The sequence below is a fragment of the Prinia subflava genome (assembly GCF_021018805.1).
Source record: "Prinia subflava isolate CZ2003 ecotype Zambia chromosome W unlocalized genomic scaffold, Cam_Psub_1.2 scaffold_2cwr_NEW, whole genome shotgun sequence".
NCBI classification, from domain to species: Eukaryota; Metazoa; Chordata; class Aves; order Passeriformes; family Cisticolidae; genus Prinia; species Prinia subflava.
This window is the reverse complement of record NW_026960607.1, coordinates 498999-526458: the sequence shown is the minus strand read 5'-3', so window position 1 is coordinate 526458 and position 27460 is coordinate 498999. Positions and strand designations below refer to the sequence as shown.

Here is a 27460-nt window from a genome sequence, read left to right as displayed (position 1 = left end):
AGGGTCCAGTGCTGGCGAGATGGGTCCAATCTTCCTCTGAGAATTCAGTAGAAAACCAGCTGCATTAGTGTTTGGGATTGCAGGTTTTATGGTGGTGGAAAGGCTTTGGCTCCTCCCACTGAGTGGAACATCTCACAATGGGATGAAGTAATGTTGTCAGTCACGTGAGAGGCCTTGAATGGCTCATTCACAGGTGATGTCCCTCGGAGGAGGATGGGTGCAGTAGTAGGATGGGTGCGGGAGGAGAGAATATCTCCCAACAGGTTTCAACAGATGAAAATAGAATACACATTTTTGGTTACAATTTCCAACCCAAGACAACTGTCTTCTTTTGCACATACCTAGTGTAAACCAGGACTAGTTAGGTAGTTTTTAATTCTTTACCATGAGGGTGATGAAACACTGTAGCAGGTTGCCCACAGAAGTTGTGGATGCCCCATCCCTGGCAGTGTTCAAGGCCATATTGGATGAGGCATTCAGCAACCTGGTGTAGTGGGAGATGACTACAGCTATGGTAAAGAGCTTGGAACCAGATGATCTTTAAGGTCGCTTCCAACCCAAACCAATCTTCAGTAACTCCTTCTAATAATAACAGTGCAGATTTTGGCTCATCAGCACCTACTGTTTCCTTCTGCAAACCATTTTCTGCTGCACTGCATTATGTGCTGCAGACTCAGATTGCTCCACTTCGTGGGGACTCATTCAAATATCACCAGAGGCAAAAGCACAGCACGGGAGACAGCATCAGGTAGAACATTGTGGCACAGTTTTACAAAACAGCATTGCTGAGAAAACCACAGATAAGCAAGGATGAAAGTTGCTAGAAAGGAAAATTCCTGAAAAACTAACCTGATGTGGTGGAAAGACACTGTGGTATTAGGGACATAATGTAACTGTCTTAAGGAGATCTTCATGACTCAAGGAGACTTGAATCAAAAGAGAGTATTTTTAAGAACAATAAATGATGTAGTATTACTACTTAACCAGATTAATCATAAGGAAAAAAGGCCAGCCCAGAGCAGTGGATGAAACTCACCCCACACTAAGTAGGCACCTGAAGGAATCTCCACCATTATTGTGAACTCAAAGAGGGTTAGAATACCAGAGGGCTGGAAGATGGTAGACATGGTACCTCTCTATAAAATACAAGAACAGTTGAGAACCTGAGTATTTACACACTAGCCCAAATAGATTTGATTGCTAAAAAAAAAAAAAAAAAAAAAAAAAAATAGAGCAAATTTTAAAGAAGTGGCAAACCAAAAAGAAGAGAAAAAAATATAGGCACCTATAAAATAGAATGAGAAACATCCACAAGTTTTCCAAAAGTAAAGTATTGCAAACAGTTCAGTTTTGTTCTTAAACAGATTAACTGCCAACTGGAAGAGATGCTAGAAAAAGTGAATTTTAGCAAGGTTATTTGACATGATATCCTAGGATTTCATGTAATGATCATTACCTGATATCCACAAACTTTTCAGAACAATAAAGCCTCATGATGTAGAAGTAACTTCAGTTCTTGCTTTCCCTCTATATAAAGGGAGATAGATATATATATATATATATATTTAAGTAAAAAACAAGCACACAGCTGTAGCAACATAAAATTAAGAATAAAGGGATTGGGAATCATTCATAGTCAAGGAAGACTGGGTACTTGAAATCAGGGACCCTGGTTTTGGGGTTGGAGACGGAACAAACGCAGGTCAAATCAATATGATTAATAACATACGTTCTCTTTATTCTCGAAATGGCTGGTTTTATACAGTGCAGAATAGTTTACAGTTGCAGGTGCATTTCTATTGGCATTCAGCGTGAGCAAATATGTAAACTATTTCAGTTTAAGGCAGCAACTGTGTTTCTATCCTAACTGCCCCAGCTAAAGTATGCACACACCTTAAGTGAATTTCTAACTGTGCCACAGGTTTATCTACTACTACATGGGCCCAAATCTGAGGCCTTGCAGGCCCAAATCTGAGGCCCAGTTTGGGATAGCTCAACTTTCATTCCATAACACATCCTGATCTTGCTACAGGTACTTCACAGCTGTTCATGAGTAACAGCACCATAAGATTTATAAACATCAAAGAAAGATTTGAAGACAATTGTGAAGTACAACGTAGAACATCCCAGATCAGATTGATGCTTTCTAAGACTCTGCAGTAGGGAATCAGCTAGAATAAAGTTTGGATATGAGAACTAACAAAATAGCCATAAGCAAAGATTTGTGTTGAGGATGAGAAAAAGAGAAAAGAAAAATACAAAATAAGGACAGAATCACAATAAAAAACATTTGGGAAAAAAAGCTTAATTTCATATGTCAATATATTGAAGGATTGCACAGGCCCTCCTAAATATATGTACATAATCTGAGTAAGAGGCCACGTTTGAGAACTCAGTTTTAGTAAATACAGCATGGTATCTGGTGCAAATGGTAGTTACATATCTGCAAGTACATGTAAGAAAACATCAAATAAGCAAACATACACCTTAAAGCTGACTTGCAGCCATGGATTTGATAATATTGTAGCAATCATTTTACTAACTTTTTGTCCCCCAAATATTAGCACGCAGGAGCAGATGCAAATATTTGCAGATTCTGCTAGACACTGAAACATATTTGATCTCACCTTCGGTTTCAGGTAAGAATATAGTTATAGTGAAGGCTGAAATACTAAAAATACAAGAAGGCTTAGATTATCATAGGAAAGGGATAAAGAACCAACATAGATAAAAAATTCCAGAAAGCATGCAATAGCTTAGAAGCAAGGAGGGGGGAAAAATAAAATCTTTAAAGGAATCAGAACCTCCTCAGAAATACACAAATACTACAGCAAATCTACTATAACACATATAAAGGTTTTTACCAACAAAAGGCTGAAGATACTGTAATGAGGTATAAATTAGATAGATCTAGTCTAATCATTGATAGGGGCTCTTGGTGACCAACTGCACAAGATTTACACAGAGTATTAATGAAGGGTGTTTTAGATCTGTCTGGAAAAGAGAAAAGGGCTAAAGCTGTTTACTTTCTGTTTTATGTACACTTCAGAAGATGAAACAGTTATCAAGCTGCAGGCAATTAAAAGTGAAAACAAAAACCCATTATAAATAGGGGAATATCACCTCCTGGAACATTATACTTGTGAAGATGGAAATCCTATGGGAAAGGTGCTGTGGAGAACACGCCACTTTCTTTCGCAGTAGACAGTGTTAGTCTGAGCAGAACATCATCAGAAACTAAGACAATACAGGGCAATATGGTAACAGACTCCCAGTGGGAGAGCCATGTGTCTGTTCTGCTTTAGGAGGACAGGCACGCTCACTCCAGGGAGGAGGCAACACAGGAAAGCAGCAGGACGAGCTGTCAGCTCTGACTCCATTGAGGCACAGGAAGATCTTCTCAACAGAACATATGGTATTTTCTCATTTTCTGTAACAGAAACTGAAAACAGGCCTACCCTTGATGGCCTTTGGGAAAATGCAAACTATATGGAATCTGACACACAGGTTTATTTGTGGTTTTACACTTTCCCTCTCTCTATTACTGAATGCTTGGATACTAGAGGTTGGCTTTCAGGGGAAGGGGAATAGCAAAAGGCTTCTGGACTGGGACAGTTCAACACAGCAGCACACATTAACAGCACAAATAAATATTATAATTTTATACAGAAACTGGTTCTTATTCTTATCTATAAGAATAAGAAGCTGTTGGAATTCTGGAAACTGAGAATTTTGGGGTTTAGTATATTGTAATATATGTGAGTCAAGATGGAGGACTTCGGGTCCTTTTTCACCTTCTTCATTGGTTTGAGTGGTTTTCTGTAATTGGGTGAGAGAGGTCCACACTGCAGGCCTTGGGTGGTCCTTATTGGGTCAAAAGTATAAATAATACAGGTGTCACCTAGTTATTGGGTAATTATCGCTTAAATAACCTTGGAAAGAGTCAGAGATACTCCTCATAAATGATTTTACCTCATTTCTCTAACTTGCTAGTTAGAACTCACACCTCGTGAGTCTGTAAATAGATAAGAAACAATAAGTCTGAACTCGAAAACCACATTTCGCATGTCTTAATCCTGACCTTGGCAGAGAAAAAAGAAACCAGAACTGTCACAAGAAGCTACCAGTGTTTTTCATTTTTGCTTTAGGATTTTTTCTTCTTTTAATTTTGTAGCTACAAATTTTCTTCTAGCTTCCTTGAAGAGCCTCCTTTCACAGTTGGCATGGTTTTCCAGATTGTTCCCAACTTCCTTATCCCAAGAAACAGCAGGTGGGAGTGTTGAGATGCCATTGTCATGGGATTCTCTTACATGGAATAGCAGTAGAACAGTGCTTTACTTATTTTTCCAGTTACTTCTGGAGCATAATGAGATGGATGAGAACATTAAAAACGTGTCACTAAGGACATGTGCAGCAAGCTGGGCTATGAGCAGTGGTGAGCTTCCAAAGGGAGGTTTGCTGCTGCTGCTTTCTGTTTGGCTGCTCGAGAACCTCCTGCAATGGAGAAGCCACTGAGGGAGGCAGCAAACAAGCACTGCACAAGCACAAAACACATCAGACTCTCTCATTCACACACACTGATAAACACACTTGTCCCATTTGGGAACAGTTCTCCAGTTCCAAGTGTGTGAGCCTGATTTGCTTCCATTTAATCTGCCATAGGCGGCTTTCTTCAGGCCCATCCCTATGACCTTACAAGCGTTGAGGCAAAGCTAATGAAGCAAACACAATAATCTAAGGTGGTTTATTTTTTAAATCAAGAAACTGAAGTTAATATTTCTATGCTGAAGCTTTTACCTCTTTCACAGACCTCCTTTATTTATTTTTAAGGGCTTGTCTATATTTACAACCATGTTTCTACCTTAATTAAGAGTAGGTTGTTTTCTTGTGTATGTGTAAGATTCGGTCCAAAGGCCCCTCATCTGCCTCACAAATGTCAGAGGCTGAGACCCCCACAGACCCTGGGCCGCAGCACAGGAATTCTGGCCTGACTGAGGCGGGACCCAAGTTTCTCCCTGCAGGTGCACCCGTTGGACCAAAACGCCCTCCCCAGAGACCGGTGCATGAACAATGGGGGGCTGTTATGGTTCCTGGGCTGTGTTTGCGGAGGAGTGTTTACTGTTTCTGTACCGACTGTACTTGCTGTGAAGGACTGGGCACACCGCTCCCTCCATTGTGAGGAAACACCTGCAACCTTCTCTCCCTTTCTGGCATGATGCCCTTTGCCTCGAAAAAGAACTATAATAATCACCCCCAGAGAAGAGACACTTTGAAGCCTCCCCGGCGGACAAGACGGGTCTACTGGCGCACACCACGAGGACTGCGAAGGTGGTCGTGGTTTCCAGCGTCATGAGGACTCGCGTCTGTTTAGTCGGTAGCTATAACCCCCCCTTTTCCTCTTTTCTCTCTCTCTCTCTTTCTCTCCCTTCTCTTCTATCACATAATTGTGTGTATCAATAAAGATACAATTGATTCTATTTGAACTAAGTTCTCATTGCCTCTTTTTGCACTCTGAAATCAAAACGAACCATCACGACCACCCTTTGGCTCGTGACATTAAAATTGGTGTCACTGTGACAGGGTCCTGATAGACAGAGGGGTTGCAGGTTGTCTACAGTCTGTACTAGGAAGATTTGCTCCAGCCGCATGTAGCCCGTCACCTTGGTGAATGACGCTAGAAAGCAAGGGGGACTTTTCAGATTCTTCCCACACTGTAGACACCTAGGTGAAAAGCATCCCTATACTCTATTGAGGTGTATCTGTCTTCAGGATTTCACAAAAGATCTCCTAGTGCAAAAAGAGAATTTGTTTTGTGTGTGCAAACTGTCTTGTTGAAGCGAAGGGACAACTTGACGTAACTAAACAGTGCCTCAGCAGACAGGGTTTTGTCCCTTCACCCACCCCAGGGAAAGAGATGAAAGCAGCATAGCTGTGTTAGTACAATCAAACATTACCTCCCTGTAGTGGTTTTCTAATCACCTCCACAAAATGACTGATGATAATACATATAAAACTGCATTTTATGCAGTGCTAGCAAAACACAATTGCAAGCCATCTACTGGTGGCGAAACTTGGGCTCAAGAGCATTGGTTCAATCTCAAAAGTGTGATAAATAGGATTTCTTCTTTACAAAGTGAACTGAAATATAAAACTGGCAAAGACAAAGCAATAATTTGCTCTGTTTTGGGGGCGTCTCTCACAGCCGCAATTGATGATCGCCATAAGCGATATGAGGAAGACAAAGCTGTGATAGACTCCCTCCAAAATCAAGTAAAAATATTACAGAGCCAGCTAAAGAATGCACTGAAAATCACTTACTGAGAACTGCTTTAAGAGATGAATATTGCAAAAATCAAATGAATTCTGACTCCTTAAAGGAGACAGAACAAACTGACACACTTGACACCAAACAAATTTACCCACACAAAGAATTAGAAACAGTTAAAAATTGTGGTGAATATTGTTGTCCTCATTTGAGACCCCTAATTAAAACAGAATACAACTATCTCAATGATGAGGACTTTGAGCTACACATTACAACTAAAGAAACCCCTTTTGCAGCCACAGAGTTAGTTAAACTGAAAAAAGAATACAGCAGGCTTCCACACGAGACAGAGACAGAATATGTCTTCCGTGTGTCTCTCACAGGAGGACACCAAATTAAATTAACTGAACAAGAAGCCAGTGGATATTGGGGGCACGTAGTCTTTTTAACAACAGGAGACAAACGTGACCCATGGTCCCTAACTCAACAAGCTGCCTTTTGGGCAGGCGGAATTAATGCCTTGGAAAGGGGTGATCCTGTAGCTATAACCAGCACCCTTGATAATATACTGGAGAGTGTGTTGCGGTGCCTTTAAGAGAACTCAGTCTCTCTGCCTGCCCAGGCTAGCTCAGACACCGCAGCAGGCTAAAAGGTACAGCCAGGCAAGTCACACAAGCCGGCTGATCCCTGTGAGTTCTTGTCCTGAGAGGCTGTGTGAGGCGGTGAAGAATGCTGACAATGATGGAGAAGAAGAAGGGAGGAGCCAGTCCATTAAAATGACAGATTTATTTGGGGGTCACACGGGACCTCCTTACCACCTGCCAGATCCTCAAACTGCTCCCCCTAGGCTCTTCTGACCTGCCATTTTATACAGCAGTGTCGTGGGGCGTGGTAAGGAGGTTACAACCAATGGGCTTCAACCAAAGAGGTGGTACGGACATGGGGTGACATTACAGAAACCAAACAGGGACAACAGGGAGGGGTTTACACAGACCATGAGAAAAGATTGAGAAGTAACTGAAGAGTTATATGACTTGGGGAATTCCAGGATAATACCAACAGGGGAAAATGGGGTACAAGGAACATACCATTGTACAATCAACCTGCACAAACCCAACAAACCTACCATGAACTTAATTCCACACCACCACAAGAGTTTACAAAAAGCCGCCTGCCTGCAAATGATACATGATAGGAAATTAATTCCTGCATGTGACTCTCCCATGCAATTGCCTGTGAAGCCCGAAATCATGACCCCTTTAATCCGTGGACTTCCAGAGTTTCTAAAACCAACCGCAATTGCTTTGCAAAAAACCATTGCTGCATTGAGTCCTGTAGAGAGACTTGACAGATTTCTTGGCAACCCCAGCGAAAGAACCAGATCTACTGATCAAGGTTCCAGCCCATATTTAACTTCCTCCCAGGCCCCAACCGCTCAACCCAATTCAGTTACTAATGACCGTAAAGTTTGGGTTTGGAGTGAAATTGCAGTTGAATTGATAAATTACAGTAGACAATACGGGCCAGTTTCTACACCACAAGACACTTCTCAAAAAATCAAAGGCATCAGAAATGTTAAAACTACCAGAAACAAAAACTCAGAGAAAACACATCTCTACACGTCAACACTGGTGGCTATTAGGTATCAAAAGGGGGGTGCCCAAAGATGTCATGGATGGTTTGCCCCTAGATAAACTGCAGAAAATAATCTCAAACTGGCATTTTAAAAAAGCTAATCTGCCAGCTCTACCTATTGCCAAGAAAACACAACCTAGCACACACACTTCTTCTGATGATCTGGGCAGTGAGCCCAGAAATAATCAAACAATTCAAGGCACCGCACCCCCCACCACACAGCAAACATACAACAAGTCACATCAAAACTCCCCCTCTCAAGACCTAATAGACTTTAGCAGTGAACCTAAAAAGGTTTTTCACTGAGACCATTACTTAAAGGTGAGTGAAGTAAGGGTTTTTGGATATATCTCAGAATGCTCAGAAAAACAGAAAAAGGAGACCTAAAAATCACAGCCATTACAGGTCCCAAAAGAGCACCTATAACTTACCTTGTTGACACAGGTGCTCAAATCTCTGCCTTAACAATTAGAGATGCACAAAAGTGTGGAGCTGTGCTAACAAAAAAGAAATACTGTGTTCTAAATGCACTTGGAATATCTGAAGTTATGAGAGCAGCTTTAGTAAGAATTCTCCTGCCAGGAGATGAAAACATGCTCTCTTTAGACAGAGTGATAGGAGACATTCCATACAGTCTCCTAGGGCTAAATGCCATCATTGGTAAACAATGGTTTGACACTGAGGGGAATCTCTGGTCTTTTGGCACACCAATGCTCAACATTAGATTACTTCAAACAGCACCGCCCTTACCACACAGCAGTGACAAATGTCAAACAATACCCAGTTGCGTTAGGAGCCAAGGAAGGAATAAAACCAGTTATACAAGATCTGAGAGAACAAGGAGTTATAGTACACACACACTCTCCCTATAACTCACCAGTCTGGCCTGTCAGAAAGCCAAATGGTAAATGGAGACTCACAATTGATTTTCACAGACTGAACTCAAACACAGAGCCCCTAACAGCAGCAGTTCCAAATTTAGCTGAATTAATAATATTAATTCAAGAAAAAGCTCACACAATCATGGCAACTATAGATGTCAAAGACATGTTTTTCATGATACCTTTACAACCAGGTGACAGAGATCGATTTGCTTTCACCTGGGAAGGCCAACAATACACATTTACCAGACTCCCTCAAGGCTATCGACACTCTCCCACCCTTTTACACCATGCTCAAGCCCAAGAATTAGAAAAAATACCCATACCTGACAATATAGGTGTTTATCAATACATTGATGACATTCTTGTGGGTGGGGACGAAGTAGAAGTGGAAAATGCCCAACAGAAAATAATTTCCCACTTAGAAAGCCTTGACTTACAAATCCCACCTGAGAAAATTCAAAAATCTTCCCACGAAGTAAAATTTCTGGGCATTTGGTGGAAAGCAGGTATGACCTGTATTCCCCATGACACTTTAACTTCTTTAGATCAGATTAAAATGCCACAATCCAGAAAAGAACTGCAACAAGCTTTAGGATTACTAGTGTTTTGGAGAAAACACATCCCAGATTTTTCTATAATTACCAGACCCCTTTACAACTTGCTGAGAAAAGGCAAAAATTTGGAATGGGGTGATTCCCAAGAGGAGGCTTTAAAATTGTTAATTTTTGAAGAAACAGCCCACCAAGCACTTGGTCCTATTCACCCCACAGACCCTTTCCAAGTAGAATGGGGCTTTGCTACTTCAGGACTGTCAGTTCACATTTGGCAAAGAGGTCCTGAGGGCCCCACAAGACCTGTTGGTTTCTTTTCTCATGGTTTCAAAGATGCAGAAAAGAGATATACTGTCTGGGAGAAAGGGTTGTTTGTAGTTAGTCTAGCTCTTGTAGAAGTAGAAAAGATCAGACGACAACAGCCCATTGTCCTGAGAGGTCCTTTTAAAGTCATTAAAGCAGTCACTGCAGGAACCCCGCCACCAGAAGGGGTGGCACAGAGGGCCTCAGTGAGAAAATGGTACGCACAAATTGAGTACTACTGTAACATTTTCTCCATAACTGAAGGGGCTGTAAAGAACTTACCCATACAAGAAACAGAAAACTTGGATGACAGCCAAGAGAAACCAGTTTCAATGATCAAAGTAGCTCCCCCTTTCACACCTGAGCAGTCAGCAAACTCCTGGTTCACAGATGCTTCAGCCAAGAGAGAAGGAAAGGTATGGAAATTTAGAGCTGTCGCTATTAACACTTCTTCTGGTGAACGTATTATCACAGAAGGGGAGGGAAGTGCCCAGGTAGGTGAACTTATTGCAGTGTGGAGTGTTTTTGAACGAGAAGCACAGAATACTTCTCCTGTCTGTATTTACACTGATTCCTGTGCTGTGTTCAAGGGATGCACTGAGTGGCTTCCTTTCTGGCAACAGAATGATTGGGAAGTTAACAGGGTTCCAGTGTGGCAAAAGGAAAAGTGGCAAGAAATTCTAAATATTGCAAGCCAAGGAGACTTTGCCATTGGGTGGGTGCCAGCTCATCAGGGAGATGAGAACCCTGCAGGAGAGTGGAATAACAAAGCTGATGAGCTAGCAAGACTGAGTCCCCTGAAAAATAACCAGATAGCTGAAGACGGGGAACACCTGTTAGAATGGCTGCATGTGAAAAGGCAGCACACTGGTATAAAAGATTTATACCAAGGAGCCCTTGCTCGCGGCTGGCCAGTCACCAGAGAAATGTGTAAAACATGCATATCAGCCTGCAGCCAGTGTCGCAAACGATTAGAAAGACACCCCCTGGAAGATGACCCCCTGCACCTAAGAACAGGTAAAGGCTTATGGGATGCTTGGCAGGTAGACTACATCGGTCCCTTTAAGAGGTCAGGAGGTAAACACTATGTGTTAGTAGGAGTAGAAATAATATCTGGATTAGCTCAGGCTAATGCATTCAAAATAGCTACAGGATGTAGTCTGGAACTCAATCTTGGGGCTGGAGACAGAGCAATGCAAGTCCAATCAATGTGATTAATAATATACGTTCTCTTTATTCACGAGATGGCTGGTTATATACAGTAAGAATAGTTTACAGTAACAGGTGCATTTCTATTGGCAGTGAAGTGTGGACAAATATGTAAACAATCACAGTTTAAGGCAGCTACCATGTCTCCACCTTAACTATCCCAGCTAAAGCATGTTCACACCTTAAGTGATTTTCTAACTGCACCACAGGTTTATCTACTTCTAGGCAGGCCAGAATGTGAGGCCTAGTTTGGGATAGCTCAACCTTTATTCTATAAGTCATCCTGCTACAACAGGAGACAACACTGTCACAGCACTACAGGAGTGGTTTGGAACCTTTCCCAAACCACAAGAGATCCAATCTGATAATGGGTCTCATTTTACAGCTAAAGTGGTGCAAGACTGGGCAAAAAGTGAAGGTATCAAATGGGTTTTTCACACCCCCTACTATCCCCAGGCAAAAGGAATCGTAGAAAGGACAAATGGTCTCTTAAAACGATTTCTAAAACCACATGAGGGAAACTGGGATGTTCGGTTGTGGGAGGCGGTGAAAAGTGTCAATGACAGATGGGGGATAAATGGGTGCCCCAAAATCACTGCTTTCTTCCTGAAAGCCCCAAGCCTAATCCCCTCATTATGGGGACCAGATGATTCCAAAAATCCAGCTCATTACCCTGGACAACCAGTTCTAGTGAATCTCCCTGCTGTTGGAGATGTACCACTAGTGCTGAAAACTCCTCTGAATAAATTTGTGTGGGTTGCATCTGATGCCCTGGGGAAGGAGCATTGCATAAACACACGCTGGATAGTCCCTTCATTTTAACTATTCTGCCCCTTAGTGGCAGATTTTTGTTGTGTTTACTTTTAACAGATGGCTGAAAGAAGATGATAAGGATCATGCTAAAGCTAGTGATTCTTCTCTGCGCCCTTCCACAACTCCGTGGCCAAGAACCAGCTGAGTGGCCATGGACCGAAGCTACCTACAGACACACCACCACCATGGGGTCCTACTCCAGCCTCGGAGGACGTCGCCTGACTCTGGCAGTGGTGGTACTGCATAACTCCGAACTGTATCGGCCGAGTGAATGGAGGTGGGATAGAAACGCTCACTCACACGCTTTGAGTGGAACTGTAGGTGAAAAGATCCAGGCGTCATGCAGAAAGGTAGAAGGGTCTCTCTACGAAAAAGCTTCCTCAGTTACAGTTGCTGGAAAATTCCTAGAGCTAGGTGGGATGAAAGCTTTACACCCCCAACTCACAGCAGAACTTTGTTCCACAACTAAATGGAAATGCATTAAACAAATTCCCCTTAGAATATGCTGCCGTCACACACAGGCTCCCAAGACTGACAATGTAGTAATTACAAAAGAATGCAAAACTGAACCTGCTGACTGTTGGTATAATTTTACCCTAACCCAAACAATTGATATATCATGTAGTTGGTTCAATAACTCGGCAAACCAGTTAGGTCTGAGAGGCTTAGCTCATAAATTTAGAATAAATGTTATGGCTAAGCCCATACTGAGTACAGCAGCCCCATTTGTTATAGAAGTAACAGAAAGTACACCCATTACATCCCAAATCGTAGAAATAACTCAGAGCGCTCCTATCACATCCCAAATAGTAGAAATAGTAGAAAGCACTCCTAGCCATTCTACCACACCACAAATAGTACACACAATCACACCACAAAAGGTAGCAACCACATCGCAAAGGACAGAGGGAACTAGCAGTACCCTCAACCATTCTGTCACTTCCAGCTCCCAAAACCTACTTAACATCGAATGGCCATGGTCCCAAGCTTTTACTCGCTTTACTGGGTCCATGGGAAATGTGAAAGGTTTGAACCTGTTAACTGTTGTTATGCATGATAATCAAGTGTACACTGGGTGGGAATGGGAACACCGAGATAGGATTTGGCAACTACAAGGGATGATAAGAAAAAGAATTAGTGTAGGCTGTTGGATGATTAATGGAACTGCCCAACACAAAGCAATTCAAATCACTGTTTCAACAGACCAGGCAAAGTATGACAGGGTTTGCACGTCCCCTAGAGTACAGGATTGTTGGTATGATTTTATTTTAACACAGACTGTAGAAGTAGTCTGTCTTTGGGCCGATGATGATGAAGGGCTTTCTTTAAAGTTTAAAATAAATGCTGTAGCTCAACCTGTTACTGTTAGCACTAGCACTCAAGCACAACCACCAGTTGTACTAAGCCCAAAAATCTTTAAAATTGGACCATATATAATCAGGAAAACTGGCCAACAACAATTATTGTTTAATCCGATATGGTCTCTCAAACAAGTTAAACTATTGGTGCAAACTAATGTCACTGAAATTCAGCCTGCTTGTTCACCTTTCTTGCAAACTTCTTTTGAAGGAGGGACGACATGGTTGTGAAGGCACAGCCCCCCTGAAAGACGCGTGCCAAGAGATGTTACCGGTGCCGTAGGAACAGGATTGGGAATCTTGAACAGCATTGACTCAGAGGTACTAATAAACAAATCAGCTGCCTCAGCCAGAGATTTGGCCAAATTACAACACCCCCTACGGTCGCCCTTATTTGCTTTAGGAATGACTCAATGGCTTTTGTACAACATATTGCCTAATTGGGAAAAGGTAAACACAAACGATCACAAATTGATAATTGATGCTCTTAATGTTACTTAAAACAATAGCTCTCTGGCTCTCAGCTGTGTCCAAGCTCAATTGTGGATGCAGTCAGTTGCTGCCTCAATCATAAGAGAAGGCGAAGAAGGCATTTTTCCCACTGAAATTCGGAAAATAATTTGGGATAATGCCAATGATTTTGAAAAAGATTTCCAATCCTGGTGGAACTTAGTGAATTTCACTTACAATTCAGTAACAAATACAGCTACAGCTTTTGTGTTAACTATCAGCAATGCTTCAGTGTATACAATATTTCCCATCATTGCATTAGGACTGAACCACAACAGAGCTACTCTACCCTCTCGAGCATAGGGAGTGGGCCCATCAAGTCAGTGAAAAATGGCAAACTGTTAACTTAGAATCTTGCATTGTCCGAGAACAACAAGGGTTTATCTGTGAAAGTAACGCAATTGCAGCACGAGACATTTGCTTAGATACAGAACAGAATATCTGTCATTTTGAAGTACATCCTAATGAAACTTCTGAGACAGTTCTTGTGTATATAGGCAATGGATGTGCATGCTTTAGGACTGCTTGTGATGTAGTAACCATAGAAAATGTTATATTAGAAACTAAGAATCATTCGAATTTTTGTGCTTGTAACTTTACCAAAATAACAGCCTGTGATTTTTCGTACTCAGCTCCAGTTACATCTTATCAGCTTCTACAATCTAACTACACACTGATCCACAAGCTATGGCCTACTCCGATTGGGATGAACCCCACTTTAACAAAGCAATTCTTGCTTCACCAAGATTTAATTAGGATTTTAAAGAAAATTAAGAAAAATGGACAAAAGATTGATAACTGTCCATCACAATGTGGAAGAAATCCATCGTGTTCTGGAAAGGGTAAGAAAGGATGTCGAGCACAGGTGGATGGATACTCTCTTTGGGTGGTCGCCCACAGCTACGAGTGTCCTGAATAAATTGTCTCATCCAATCGTTGTTCTTTTGATTTTAATTTTGATTGGTTTTGTTTTATCAGAAATCTCATTCTTTTTGAATTGGAGAGTGATGAAACAGTTGAAACGGTTAAAATCTGTGATGTATGCACACAATTTAGTGTACATACCCCCTCCAATAGATATACTTAGAAACAATACATATACTTAGAGATGTTGACACAAGATAAACTTTATAAGTAGGCCATAGCCGTGGACTGTGAAATGGATTTTGCCTAAGTAAGATGAAGAAATCTTAGATACATATTTTTAAGCTAATTATGTATTTTTGATTTTGTGTGATTTGCTATGTTCACTTTTAAAATTTGTTCATTATTTGAAAATTGTTTTAATTGTTATCATAATCTTTTTATTTGAAAAAATTGTTTTAAGACTTTTGCCTTGAATATTTGGAAATTGTTTTAATTAATATTATTATGATCGTTTTGAATTAATATTGTTAAGATTGTCTTGATTATTTGACTTTGTGAATCATTTATCATTATAATTTGCCTAATAATTTTATTAATCAATATTGACTATTATTTGGATTTGTTTTAAGATTTTAATATCATTGTGATTTGTCTTATCATTGTGATTTGTTTTGAGATTTTAATAATCAATATTATTCATTGTTATACATCTCTTGTTTTTTCCCTTCTTCTCTCTCTATTTCTTTTATTCTCTCTCTCCCTCTCTCATCTTTGTTTTCCGGGATATACTGCTGACAACGAGTCCTGAAGACTTCAGAACAACGCAACAAACTCAGCTGGTGGAGCTCTCTTGTCGACAACCATGAGTCACAGGGTGGTGTAATAGTCGGTCCAAAGGCCCCTCATCTGCCTCACAAATGTCAGAGGCTGAGACCCCCACAGACCCTGGTCCGCAGCACAGGAATTCTGGCCTGACCGAGGCGGGACCCAAGTTTCTCCCTGCAGGTGCACCCGTTGGACCAAAACGCCCTCCCCAGAGACCCGTGCATGAACAATGGGGGGCTGCTATGGTTCCTGGGCTGTGTTTGCGGAGGAGTGTTTACTGTTTCTGTACCAACTGTACTTGCTGTGAAGGACTGGGCACACCGCTCCCTCCATTGTGAGGAAACACCTGCAACCTTCTCTCCCTTTCTGGCATGATGCCCTTTGCCTCGAAAAAGAACTATAACAATCACCCCCAGAGAAGAGACACTTTGAAGCCTCCCCGGCGGACAAGACGGGTCTATTGGCACACACCACGAGGACTGCGAAGGTGGTCGTGGTTTCCAGCATCACGAGGACTCGTGTCTGTTTAGTCGGTAGCTATAACCCCCCCTTTTCCTCTTTTCTCTCTCTCTCTCTTTCTCTCCCTTCTCTTCTATCGCATAATTGTGTGTATCAATAAAGATACAATTGATTCTATTTGAACTAAGTTCTCATTGCCTCTTTTTGCACTCTGAAATCAAAACGAACCATCACGACCATCCTTTGGCTCGTGACAGTATGTTAGAATTACTTTCATAAAAAAGAGAGAAGCAAAATTCTATACCTCAATTGTAAAATCTCTGGAAAAATTGTATTTTCTTGTTGAATCTTAGTGAGAAAAAAAGGTCAAGGTATGTCACTCAGTTAACAGAGAATTGGCCCCAATAATTAAAAAATAATGAAAAAATGCAATTTTGTTCAGACACCCACAATAAAGAGGTTGAATTCCGTTCTGAGTTGCAATATTCTAAATATAGATGAACAATCAATGATGAAATAATTCTAATAAAAAATGGGGACAAGACAGCAGAAGCACCTTCTCTTGAAATAGAGGAACATAATAAGTCAAGTCAGCCCAGAACAGCTGACCACAAGCTGACCACAAGAAAGATGAATGGAACAACAGCACAGTAAAGGACCAGGAAATTCTAGGGAAAGGAAGAAGAGCCATTTTTTATCTTATTTAAAGCTGATCTATAAGTACTGCTGTTACTCCACTGACTCACTAGAATTAAGTAGTGTATCAGGTAAGGACCTGACCCTAGATGTGTTAAATATGGTCTGTCAGTTGAATTTCACACAGAAACTAGATGGTAAAGATCTATCCACTATATTCCTAGAAAAGCAAAACTGGGGATTCAGTGAAGATAATCTAGTTCATATTTGAAAAATACTTTAAATGAGTATAGACATATATATGTGTGATAAATGACATGGGATACTTCGTGTTTATGATGTATATAAAATATAAACCAAGCAATGCTCTGTGAAATAAATGGAAAAAGTCAGTCGGGCTTGGGACAAACAAGTTTTGAGATGGACAATTGCCTCTGCAGGGGAATTTAGGGATGGGCAATTGTCCTTGCCGGGAATATGGGGATTGTGGAATTGCATTTTATTGAAATGGTGAGCTCTGGCTCACCCCTAGAAAGTGTATGGTTTATTCCAAGTCTGTAACCTCCCCTGCAGTATCGTTTATCTGTAACCCCATTGGCCTGAAGATCTATCCATGCCCACTTTGAATCTGCCTGTTAAGGGTGCAGACAGAGAGGGCTCACTCTTTTTGCCCTGGAGGCCTCTGGAGGCTCTGCTCTTCTCCACTTCCCTCTCCCCTTCCCTTCCCCCTCTCCCTCAGTGACCATGCTGCCTTCCTGGGGTCGAACTCCAAATAAATCTTCATCCCATCAGCACCTCACCAGCCGTCTAGAGTCTCCTTGCCTGCCTGCATGCGAATACCAACGAACCTAGGGCCCGGGGGCCTCTGGGAATCCCTCCCCAGGGACCCCCCAAATCCACACTGCAACAGGGGATGAACAATACCTCTGCCGGGAAACTGGGAACTACAAGATTTGCAATAGAAAAGAAGGAGGGTCCGAGACAGATGAAACTGTGAACGATCCAGCCATTACGACCGATATGGATCTCGCTCCACCATCTGGGGGGCGCATCCCAATACAGATTCCAAGAAACTGAATTAATATTCATCCTCCCTCAGAAGAACTATTCAAGAACTACTCTGTCCCCGGCTAAAAAATAACTGTATATAAGCAAATCCCAAAAAGACTGAATTCGTGAACGGGGGAGTTACGGTGCACTAGAGGCCGTAGCTAAGGTTCACCCAGTGCCGATCCCGGGACTCGACACTGAACTTTCAATTGTTGGCTGACCCTAAATTTTGTTTGTTGATTCTTGAAAATTAATAAAATCATTTATTAATTTGGAATTGGCTAAACGTTTATAATGTATGCAAACACACAAACACACAGATTTGTCAGAATAGAACACAGACAATCCCCTCCCAGGATACAATCATTGGGTGGGGTTTTTATTACTGCTTTGCATACGGAGATAAGACTGCCTTTGGCAACATATCACTTTATGCATTGTGGATAAACATTTTCATATAAGCATGTGAATTTTCAGAGAGATGCACTATCTACAGTAGGAAATAAATTCCACTTTCCACCATTCTGCTCTCCCTCATCTGAACTGTACATATTTTCATCAAGTTTTGCACATCAGGAGTAATATCAACAGAGGAAGAGAGAGTTAGACATAAGGAAATTGTAGACATGTTGCTGTGCTCATTTTTAAGCTACTTTTCTGTCCTGAGTTCCTGTCATAGACTGCACAGATGTATAGGCATGGACATTTCAGTTCACAAAGACTGGGTCTTCTGTAAACTAGTGAGATCACAAAGCAGAAAAAAATTTCCTCTGTGTTATAAATGCCAGGACAAATTTATTGCCAAATTCAATAATTTGGTTTATTAAAATTCAAATCACAAATTTGGAATCAAATTATAACAATTTTAAGTAATAAAAACAAAACAATACGAAACCCCACAAACAGCGACACTTAACTTGACAGAATTTCTCCCGGGAAAAGTTGAGCCAAGGGTGACCCAGAGACACGGAACCTGGCAGTCGGTGTCTCTAGCTGGGTTCACACTTTGCCCACCTAAAGGCTTCACTTAAATACCCTTAACTTCCCCCTCGGCAACCTTTCTCCCATTGTTTCACTAAGCACCGGCCATTAACTTTGTTTATACTAAATCCCGAAAGGGTCCCCTGGCACATTCAAATGCTAATGTCCAGAGTTAGTCCTTGCTTTGAGTAATTTAACCGTCGTAGAAGTGTGTGATGATCCTGTTGGCACGTAGCATTTGATCGGTGAGAGTCCCTGTTGGCACGTAGCATTTGATCGGTGAGAGTCCCTGCTCTGAGCCGTAGAGGTGTGAGTTGCTGATACCGGCTCATCTCAACAGGTCCCCTCCCAATACTTGAGAAGGCTGCAAAGTCTTTTGTTCCCTTCTGAATGGAGACACCTGATTTTCAGGGTGGTCAGTTTCACCATCTGCTGCAGAAACCTCCTGAAACATAGACTTTTACCTGATATAAATTTATACAGCTTTATAATTTTCCAATTTACCATAAGAACATGAATTAATCATCTCACATTTTTCACAATTCCCCCATTTCTTTTCTTTTGTTAACCATTTAATTCATGTTCGCATCGTCATCATTTTAGATTTTTCTTTAAATCTACTTAAAATTCCTCTCTTGAGTTTCTCGTTCCTTGGAGAAACACCTGACCAGCAATTCCTGAATCATGTTTGCCTTTTCTGCTTTTCTTCTGATCTTTCCAATTCCCATGTCCCTGACTGCCTTTGAGTGCCAGCCAGTTACTTGTGTCTTAACAGGGGTAACTTTTTGGAGGAGCCATATGTCACAGGGCTGGCTCTTCACTGAGTGCACAGCCTGGTTCACACTCCTAGAGTGATCCGCAGGAGCTTCCCTCTGTCTGGCCCAGCGTCTGTCGGGTTGCAACCGAACAACGGGGAAGTTTTTCTCTTTGCGACAGCAGGGGCTCTCTGCTCGGACCCTCGGGGTGGTTCGGACGGCATATCTCCTTTTACAAGCTCCCCACCAAGATAACTTTACCGGCTCTGCCACACACGGCACTCAGTGGCTAACACTTGGGCCTTTAGATCCAATTTTCCCTTTAACCCCTTTTTTCGTATATTGAATACCACCCGGGATAATCTGGTTCTATCAATCCCAAACGTGTGGCACAGTCTAAGAATCGCATAGTCAGAGTCTGTTCTTCCTCAGAACTCCTGTGGCATAACCCCAGCGGCCTCCACCCCCACTTGCAGTGCACCACCCAAATTTCAAGACAATAATTGCATTTGAAATGGATATATGGATTGCAGGGGCATCCAGGTTCAGAGCAGCGAATGGATATTTCTTCTGCCATTTGTTTCTGATATCCTGGGGGTGGAGTTCCTTCTCTTTAAATTTCTGGAGCTCCGGATTCACCCTTCCTGATGTTCTTCCGTACTAGCACCTGTTAAAAACAAAACAGGGGAACCCTCCAAAACTGAGGGGTTAGCACAGACTACACCTTTGTCACATGAAAAAAAACCCCTCTTTTTCCAGAATCTATCTGATTTTATAAATTAACATCTTGAAGCTCTCTCACAGCTGGCTTCAAATTAAATTTATCAATTCAGATCTAGGTATAATGCAAGTTTAATTTTTAACCGTACTTTTTGAAAAATCTCCGGAAATACCTTACAGGAAGAAAACATGCTACGACTATTATTCAGACAATCTGAATATTTGAATGAGTTTTCTAGCTCATAATTCACTCATCCCCTTTATACAGAATAATTTACAATTCTTCATACGACTCAAAATCTTCTTTTCACACAAGAATGATTTAATTCCTTATCTAGAATTTAAAGAACTCAATACAAAATTCAAAAAAAATCTTCTTTTTTGTACTGTTACAGGGAAAAATTAAAATTAACAGAAAGAGAATTTTACTTCTTATTAAACGAGGTTTATACTGAAACATACAAACAATTCTTTTTACATTCTACCAATACTTCTGACAATGTCCACTGGATATATAGCGAGTAAACAATAAACACTAAGACTACTCCAAATCCCATAGCATTAACACAGGTTTTAGCTTTTTAAAGAAAAATTCAGTTTAAAAAAAATCATAGACAAGCACAAACAATTTGGGCTTATTTCAAGAACCAAACTCAGCACATTCAGAGTGATTTGGTATACAGACAAACATTCATAAAACCCCGTATCCTACAATGTTTTGTGACACCAGCAGTTTCCAAGACAATCAGTTGTTAAGGTTACACACATCTTCCCTCAGTTTCTGCAGTCTCAGTGCAATGAGTCCGCACTACTGCTAATTAACTGAACTACAAATTTATATTTCAGACCCCTACCCAGCGCGGCAAGATACAATCTGCAGTAATAGCTGAAGTGACCACTTCGACAGGGGGCCAATTCAAACAATCAGTGAGCAGGACAACGTAATGAAGGATAACCTTTAAGCAACATTTGTACCTAATACAAATTAAAAGAAAAACTTAAGACCTCACCCATAATCCTGGGGGAGTATTTTAACAAGACATAGAAAAAACAAGGCACACTAAATAGAAGAAAATGATATTACAAATAGCAGAACTTATTCCTTTACCACTTATAGAATATTCTAGACATATACAGATGCTATAAGAACAATACTGGCAGCAATATAAAAATGGCATCGCCTCAGGCACTTCTAACTTAATGCGGGTCTGAGCTTTCTTCAGTTTTTATCAAAAGAAGTGAATAAAGTAGCAAGACTAACTCATCTGTTTTAGATGGAAGGCATCAAAAGCTATGGTTAAAATGCATCAAAATACTCTGTAATATACCATGCATTACTTAAATTCGGAACTTAAGACTCAGAAAAGTTTTCCAAAGCCAGGAGTCACTGTAAACTTCAGGCCCCGGTAATCAGACAGCTTTATCTAGTGCAATTGTCAGAACATTAACACTACTGCTTTTTACCTCAGTCCTAAAAAACTTCACAAACTTAGCCTCTCTTAACAAGCAAACTCGAGTTAAATTATGCCTAATTCCCAAAGCAAAGCTCCTGTATTTGCTATCCATTCTTGCGTATTATTAAACCTAAATACATGGCTCGAAGGACCACAAGCAAACACCGACCATACTTAACACCGGTGACACAAATGCTGCCTCTCATACATCACCTTCTCTCCACCCCTGAAACACAGGCACCAGGGAAACGTCAAGGTTCACATCCTCCAAATTGAGGAGCAAGTAAGAAGACATAATATCAAAGGGACAACACAAACTATCTCCTTCTAAGGAGTCAGTAATTAAAATTAAGAATCCCGGTTCCCAACTAGATAAAATACATACAGAATAGGAACTGTAAAGAATAAAGACAAATCCTGTAACTACCAACACAGAGAATTATACCACTTTCCCAACTTAATACTAGAATCCTGACTCCAACTACCATTCTAACACTATCTCGACAGAAAGATTTAGTATCCTGCCTCTCAACAGCCGCTTTAATTTGGACTCCACCGGCCACATGCTTCAACCTTTTGAAAGAAAAACTTAAACACACAAAACCTTTGCAATACATTGTCTGCCAACACAAATGCCATATTCCTGCTCAAGCTAACAATCCGAATTCAAAATGTAGCAATTGTTTCAAACACAGACGAACTACATCCACCATACTATCAACATTTTGATTTGCACGAAATCCTCACATGCAGTAGACAGGCAACCAAAAGGAAGATATATTTTCAGCTTTTCAAGAACAAACACCTAGGTATTTCCCACGCATAAGTATAGCTCTCATTCTTGGTCTCTTCTCTCAATACTTTTATCCATTTTTGCTTCCTATTTCGCCTTACAGGGAGGTTTTCTGCCCCGGGCAGCCTCGTCTAGTCACTTTAAAACTGCCGCTTTCCTTCGTCTCCCGGCAACCATGGACTGACTCGCCCTGCCGCTTGCGGGGGGGGGGAAGGGGGGGCGGGTTTCGTTCCTTTCCCACATTAGCGAAAAGAGAAGAAAAGAAAAAAAAGAAAAAACTCTAAAAAAACTCGGCCGATCCCGTCCAGGAGAAGAAAAAACCCTTTTAAGCAAAATACACAACTCTAGGGAGCCTCCAAAATGTATTCAGCCTGAAGTAAAAGATCTACCACCACCAAGGAAAAGAGTAAGCAAGATTCCTTTTAATTCCTTTTTCTATCTTTTTCTCCTTTTGCAGACTTGCGTGAATTCTCGCATTTCTAATTTGCACGCTTCCCAACACCACTAGTTATTCTCTAATGCATTCCAATTCACTTTTGGTAATTTCTGTTTTGCTCTACTGTCTAGCTTAAATTTCTTACGGGAATGCTTCTTTTTCCCCATTTTTCCTCCCGGGCCGTTCTTGCTCTCACACCAACTGTCCCACCCTGAATCCCTCCCGGGTTCTTCAAGATCTCCTTTGGGGGTCCTGGTTTTAGCCGGGGCTCTAACTGGTGTATACCTGTCTGGTTTATTCTTCCACCCTTCGTTTTTCTTACCCTTCTTCTCTTTTTCTCCATAGTTTAGCGTCGGTGGCCGAGGTGCGGGGTCAGGACCAGAAACGGGGGCAGGATTCCCTCTCGGGAATCTCCTTGAGCGGGAGGGAGGTTTCTGGAGTGGCCGCTGAGCTCGGGGCTCCACATGGGTCTCGGATGGCAGTGCTAACGCTGCCCCTGAGAAGGCCGGGGAGGAGGAAGGGGTAGGGGTAGGGGCTGACAGGATGTGGGCCACCGAGCCGTGAGAGAAGTTTATCCCGTAGTCCAGTTCATTCCGTGTTTCCCTTTCCTCAGAATACAGCTTTACTCGTACCCCATACCATAACAGAACATATGCCAATTCCTCAAATTCTCTCCTTTTCTTCTTCGCTACATGTTCCCACAGAGCTTCCCATGCCCATTCGTCAAAAGTACCAAACACAGGCCATGTAAGATTAGGTCCTATCTCCTTTCCTCCCCAAACATTCATACACAAATAAATCATCCGATCTTTAGATGCTCCTCTCCTAATTGGGCATTCTTGCCAACCTTGCAACAACTTTCCTAATGGACTTTTCTGAGGGATTTCAAGAGCAGCCCCCGCTGAGGTTTCCCTTAAGGAATCCTCCCGATCTCTACTGAGATCCGATCCCATACTCCCCGTGGCACAGAAGTTATGGGATACTAAAAAATTAAATCCCGAGTTTCCGAACTCGGTGCCGTTAACTTAATGATCCAACAGATGACTGTTCCGTGGATGTTCGGTTAACCGCGGGGCTCTATAACCGCCACCGAAAAAATTGACGGACCCCACTCGGTCGCGGTCAAGAAGGCTTACTCGTCCCCGAACTCAAAAAGGGATGTTCTCTTTCCTTCAGGACCCCTGGTGACTCCCACACCCCGTCGGGTAACACTCACACACAAAGCGAAATATCACGCTTTCCAATCGCTTCCCCGTCGGTTGGCCGTGTCTCTCGCGGGAGCAGCTGAACCGCGACCTTAAGGTCCGCTCTCGCTTCGTGATAAATCACGTCTCGTTCACGCACACACTCACACACACATATACGTTCTCAAGCACTTGGTCACCCCACTCAACCACGCTATACTTACGGTCCTTTTCCTGCGTGGATTCTTCGTGCACTTAGACTTTTACGAGTGAAACAATACCGCGGTTCCAGGGGAAAACCCCTGCTGAGTTCCCGAGCCCCCCCCCAAGCTAGCTTGTCCTAATACCTAGTACTTTCGCCGTTGTGGGTTCTGGGTTCGTAAAGCCAGTTCGTTCTTCTGGACTTACCCGCTCTGCCAGGCCGCTTTTTACGGCGGGGCACCTCCCAGTCAGAAGCAGGGGTCCGTAGAATATTCAAAACTGGCCCCACGTTGGGTGCCAAAATTGTTATAAATGCCAGGACAAATTTATTGCCAAATTCAATAATTTGGTTTATTAAAATTCAAATCACAAATTTGGAATCAAATTATAACAATTTTAAGTAATAAAAACAAAACAATACGAAACCCCACAAACAGCGACACTTACTTGACAGAATTTCTCCCGGGAAAAGTTGAGCCAAGGGTGACCCAGAGACACGGAACCTGGCAGTCGGTGTCTCTAGCTGGGTTCACACTTTGCCCACCTAAAGGCTTCACTTAAATACCCTTAACTTCCCCCTCGGCAACCTTTCTCCCATTGTTTCACTAAGCACCGGCCATTAACTTTGTTTATACTAAATCCCGAAAGTGAGAGTCCCTGCTCTGAGCCATAGAAGTGTGAGTTGCTGATACCGGCTCATCTCAACAGGTCCCCACCCAATACTTGAGAAGGCTGCAAAGTCTTTTGTTCCCTTCTGAATGGAGACACCTGATTTTCAGGGTGGTCAGTTTCACCATCTGCTGCAGAAACCTCCTGAAACATAGACTTTTACCTGATATAAATTTATACAGCTTTATAATTTTCCAATTTACCATAAGAACATGAATTAATCATCTCACGTTTTTCACACTCTGCATTATTTTTTACATCCTTTTCTTTCCTTCCACACAGCTACTGTGTAATTCCAGAGTAACAGAGTTGAAAAACTGATCAAATTAAAGCATGCTCACCCTGCATTGACTATGTCCCCAATTACTGCAAACACACAGAAAGAACACCCAAATTCTGCCGTTTAAACTGAGTGAAATGGCAGTACATATATTAAAGGGATTCCTCACCTTCTCTTTGAATGTAAATAACAGATTAAATCAACAAAATAGCTGAAATTTCTGAAAGACGTAAAATGCCCCATTTCCCTGTTGAAATGTCACTGTTTTAGTCTATTAGTCCACCATCTAGTTCATTCAACAGAACCTCAGGGATGTGCACCGCACTGCAGGCTGGGCAAAGCAACTCACCTCCTGATAGCAGACTATGAATGTGCTGAAGGACCAAAAATAGAAACAAAAAATTTGCAGGCTTTATCTAGTGTGACAGATGTACCAGGTAACATCTGGCCTGTTGGTCTGACCAGATGCCACCAAGATTCCTGAATCCCAAGTCCCTGTCCCTTTACAAGCATATGCACTCTGCAGAATCCAATTAGCACTTGTATACCTGTTCTCTCAGAATCAAGGTAATTCACTGATCTTCTGCTTGACAACACTTAAAATCCTTAACCTTTAAGTCAATGCTGACCCAATAGTTTTCACTGTCATTTAAATGAGGTTTATCAGGTGCAAAGGAAACCAAAGCTAAAATCAAGAACCTGGCTGTGACTATGATGATGTAAAGAGGTTCTGAATAGACTTGCTCATGACAAAGGTATCTAAAAAAGTGGCAGAGCAACCAGCATACCCTTAGGGATTCAAAACTCTTAGGCTGATACCAGCTGAACAATTCCTGCCAGCCTGCATGGTGCAGCCTGCACCCCAATACCTATACATATAATATAGAGGTAACTAACTCAAAGCATCAAGGAAGAAAAGATTTTAATGGTGACCATTTGAGGTACTAGTATTATTATCACCTGATGGTTTAAAAGCTATAGAAATCACACACAAGTTTATATAAGTGTTTTAGCAATATTTTTCTCCTTATTTAAGTCAAAACTTACTTGAGTTAAAACCAAAGATCTCACTTGAATGACTTTTAATTATATTGATTACATTATATGAACAGCATTAATGATTAAAACATGAGAAGCTAAAAGAGCACTTCTACTGTTCTGCTTTTCTGTGGTATGCAGGCTGAATCATTAACCCAGTATTACAATAAAAAAAAAAAAAAGAATCACAGTGATTAACAAAAAACCCAAAAAGCCAAACCAACCAACCAAAAAAAAAAAAAAAAAAGATCAAACCCAAACAATAGGAAGTAAATGAATTTAGAAAGAGTAGAAGGAAAAATATAAAACAAGAGCATTTACGGAGAAGAAGTATTTACTCCTTCAATTCATTCTTCAAAGTTTTGTGACTGTTGAATAGAAAATATTTACTGATTTAATTTTTTTCACAGGGAACCAACCACAAGCAGTAAAACTGTCAAAATGCACCATAATGTTCAGTACCCCAAATATCAACTCACCCAATAAAGGAAGAAGAACAGCCGACCTATTCAGCCAGTTCCATTAGTCTAGAGATACTGATGGTGTCATTTCTTCTTGCTGCTTTCACATAAATGATGAAAGTCTTTCACTGCTTTTTCCCCCCCTACACAATTAAGTTTGTGCCAAAATGTTTACCAGTAGTATCATTTGTTCTGCAAACTGTGTTAAAAATTCCAAAGCAGTTTTTGCTCAGGTCAGTCCATCAAGTACTCTTCCATACATTTTTCACTGAACAGAAGTTTCAGCAGTGAACTGCTTCTCATCCCTCAGCAGGCCAGATGAAAGATCAGGTAAGTAAAGATTTTAGAAGTCTTGGTTATTAGTCCAATAAGATAATATTTCTATTCCAGCTTTGGAAGCATTGTCATGTGTAGTAACAATGTGTTCCTGGTCCTGCCAGCATTTTCATACTATCTGAATTTTTGTTTTGGTCCAAGATTATGCATGCAACTTATAACAGATGAATGCTTACTGTGCAAAACTGAGATATCTGTGCATGAAGTCAGTGAACTCTTTTCATCCTGTCCAGTGAGAATAGTTTCCAACTGTTTAGCATACACACAGAAGTTAAAATGTAGAACATTTATTGGGAAGAAAAAAACCCAAAACTTTCAAATTCTGAATACTCACTGCCTGGTATCTCCTACTCTCCTGTGCAGCACAGTTTAATGATTTTCCTGCTTTAATGAAGAAAACATGCTTTCCAAGGACAATAAAGGGGCTAAGTAGGTTGCACTTAATTGGAAGACTAAATTTACTCAAAGTGTCTCTGGATGTCTGCCAGATTCTTTTCAGTGACACTTACTATGATCTTAAAGAACTAAAAAAAAAATAAAAATAAATGCCAGTGAACATCCCAAAAAATTAAATGCAACATACTTATATTTAATATAAAGCAATAAATTAGTACATTCAAAAGCTATTGAGACAGAAATGTCATTACATTCTAAGCATAACTGGGGGGGGGGAGGGAAACAGCTTCCAAATTATTTTCACTAAATCTACGTTGTGTTAATGGAAAGTGTATCTTTATGAAAGCACAAAAGCCAGAGAAGTTGATATGACAAATTCTGCCAGGCTTGA

General features: G+C 41.2%; 1 protein-coding gene across 7 annotated transcripts; it reads left to right on the top strand.

The window, feature by feature from the left end:
* Window positions 1-5235: 5235 nt before the first annotated feature.
* Window positions 5236-15867, top strand: LOC134564941 (uncharacterized). Of its 7 annotated transcripts, none has more exons than XM_063424253.1 (2): window positions 5236-5374; window positions 11718-15867. In XM_063424253.1, exon 2 carries the CDS (start codon window positions 11732-11734, stop codon window positions 13247-13249), a length of 1518 nt encoding a protein of 505 aa, XP_063280323.1. In that variant the 5' UTR covers window positions 5236-5374; window positions 11718-11731; the 3' UTR covers window positions 13250-15867. The 7 variants fall into 7 exon arrangements, 6 of the variants coding, with proteins under 6 accessions (XP_063280323.1, XP_063280321.1, XP_063280324.1 ...); XM_063424251.1 differs by having other exon boundaries at window positions 5247-5374; window positions 11686-15867; XM_063424254.1 differs by lacking the exon at window positions 5236-5374 and adding an exon at window positions 9833-10054.
* Window positions 15868-27460: the final 11593 nt, after the last annotated feature.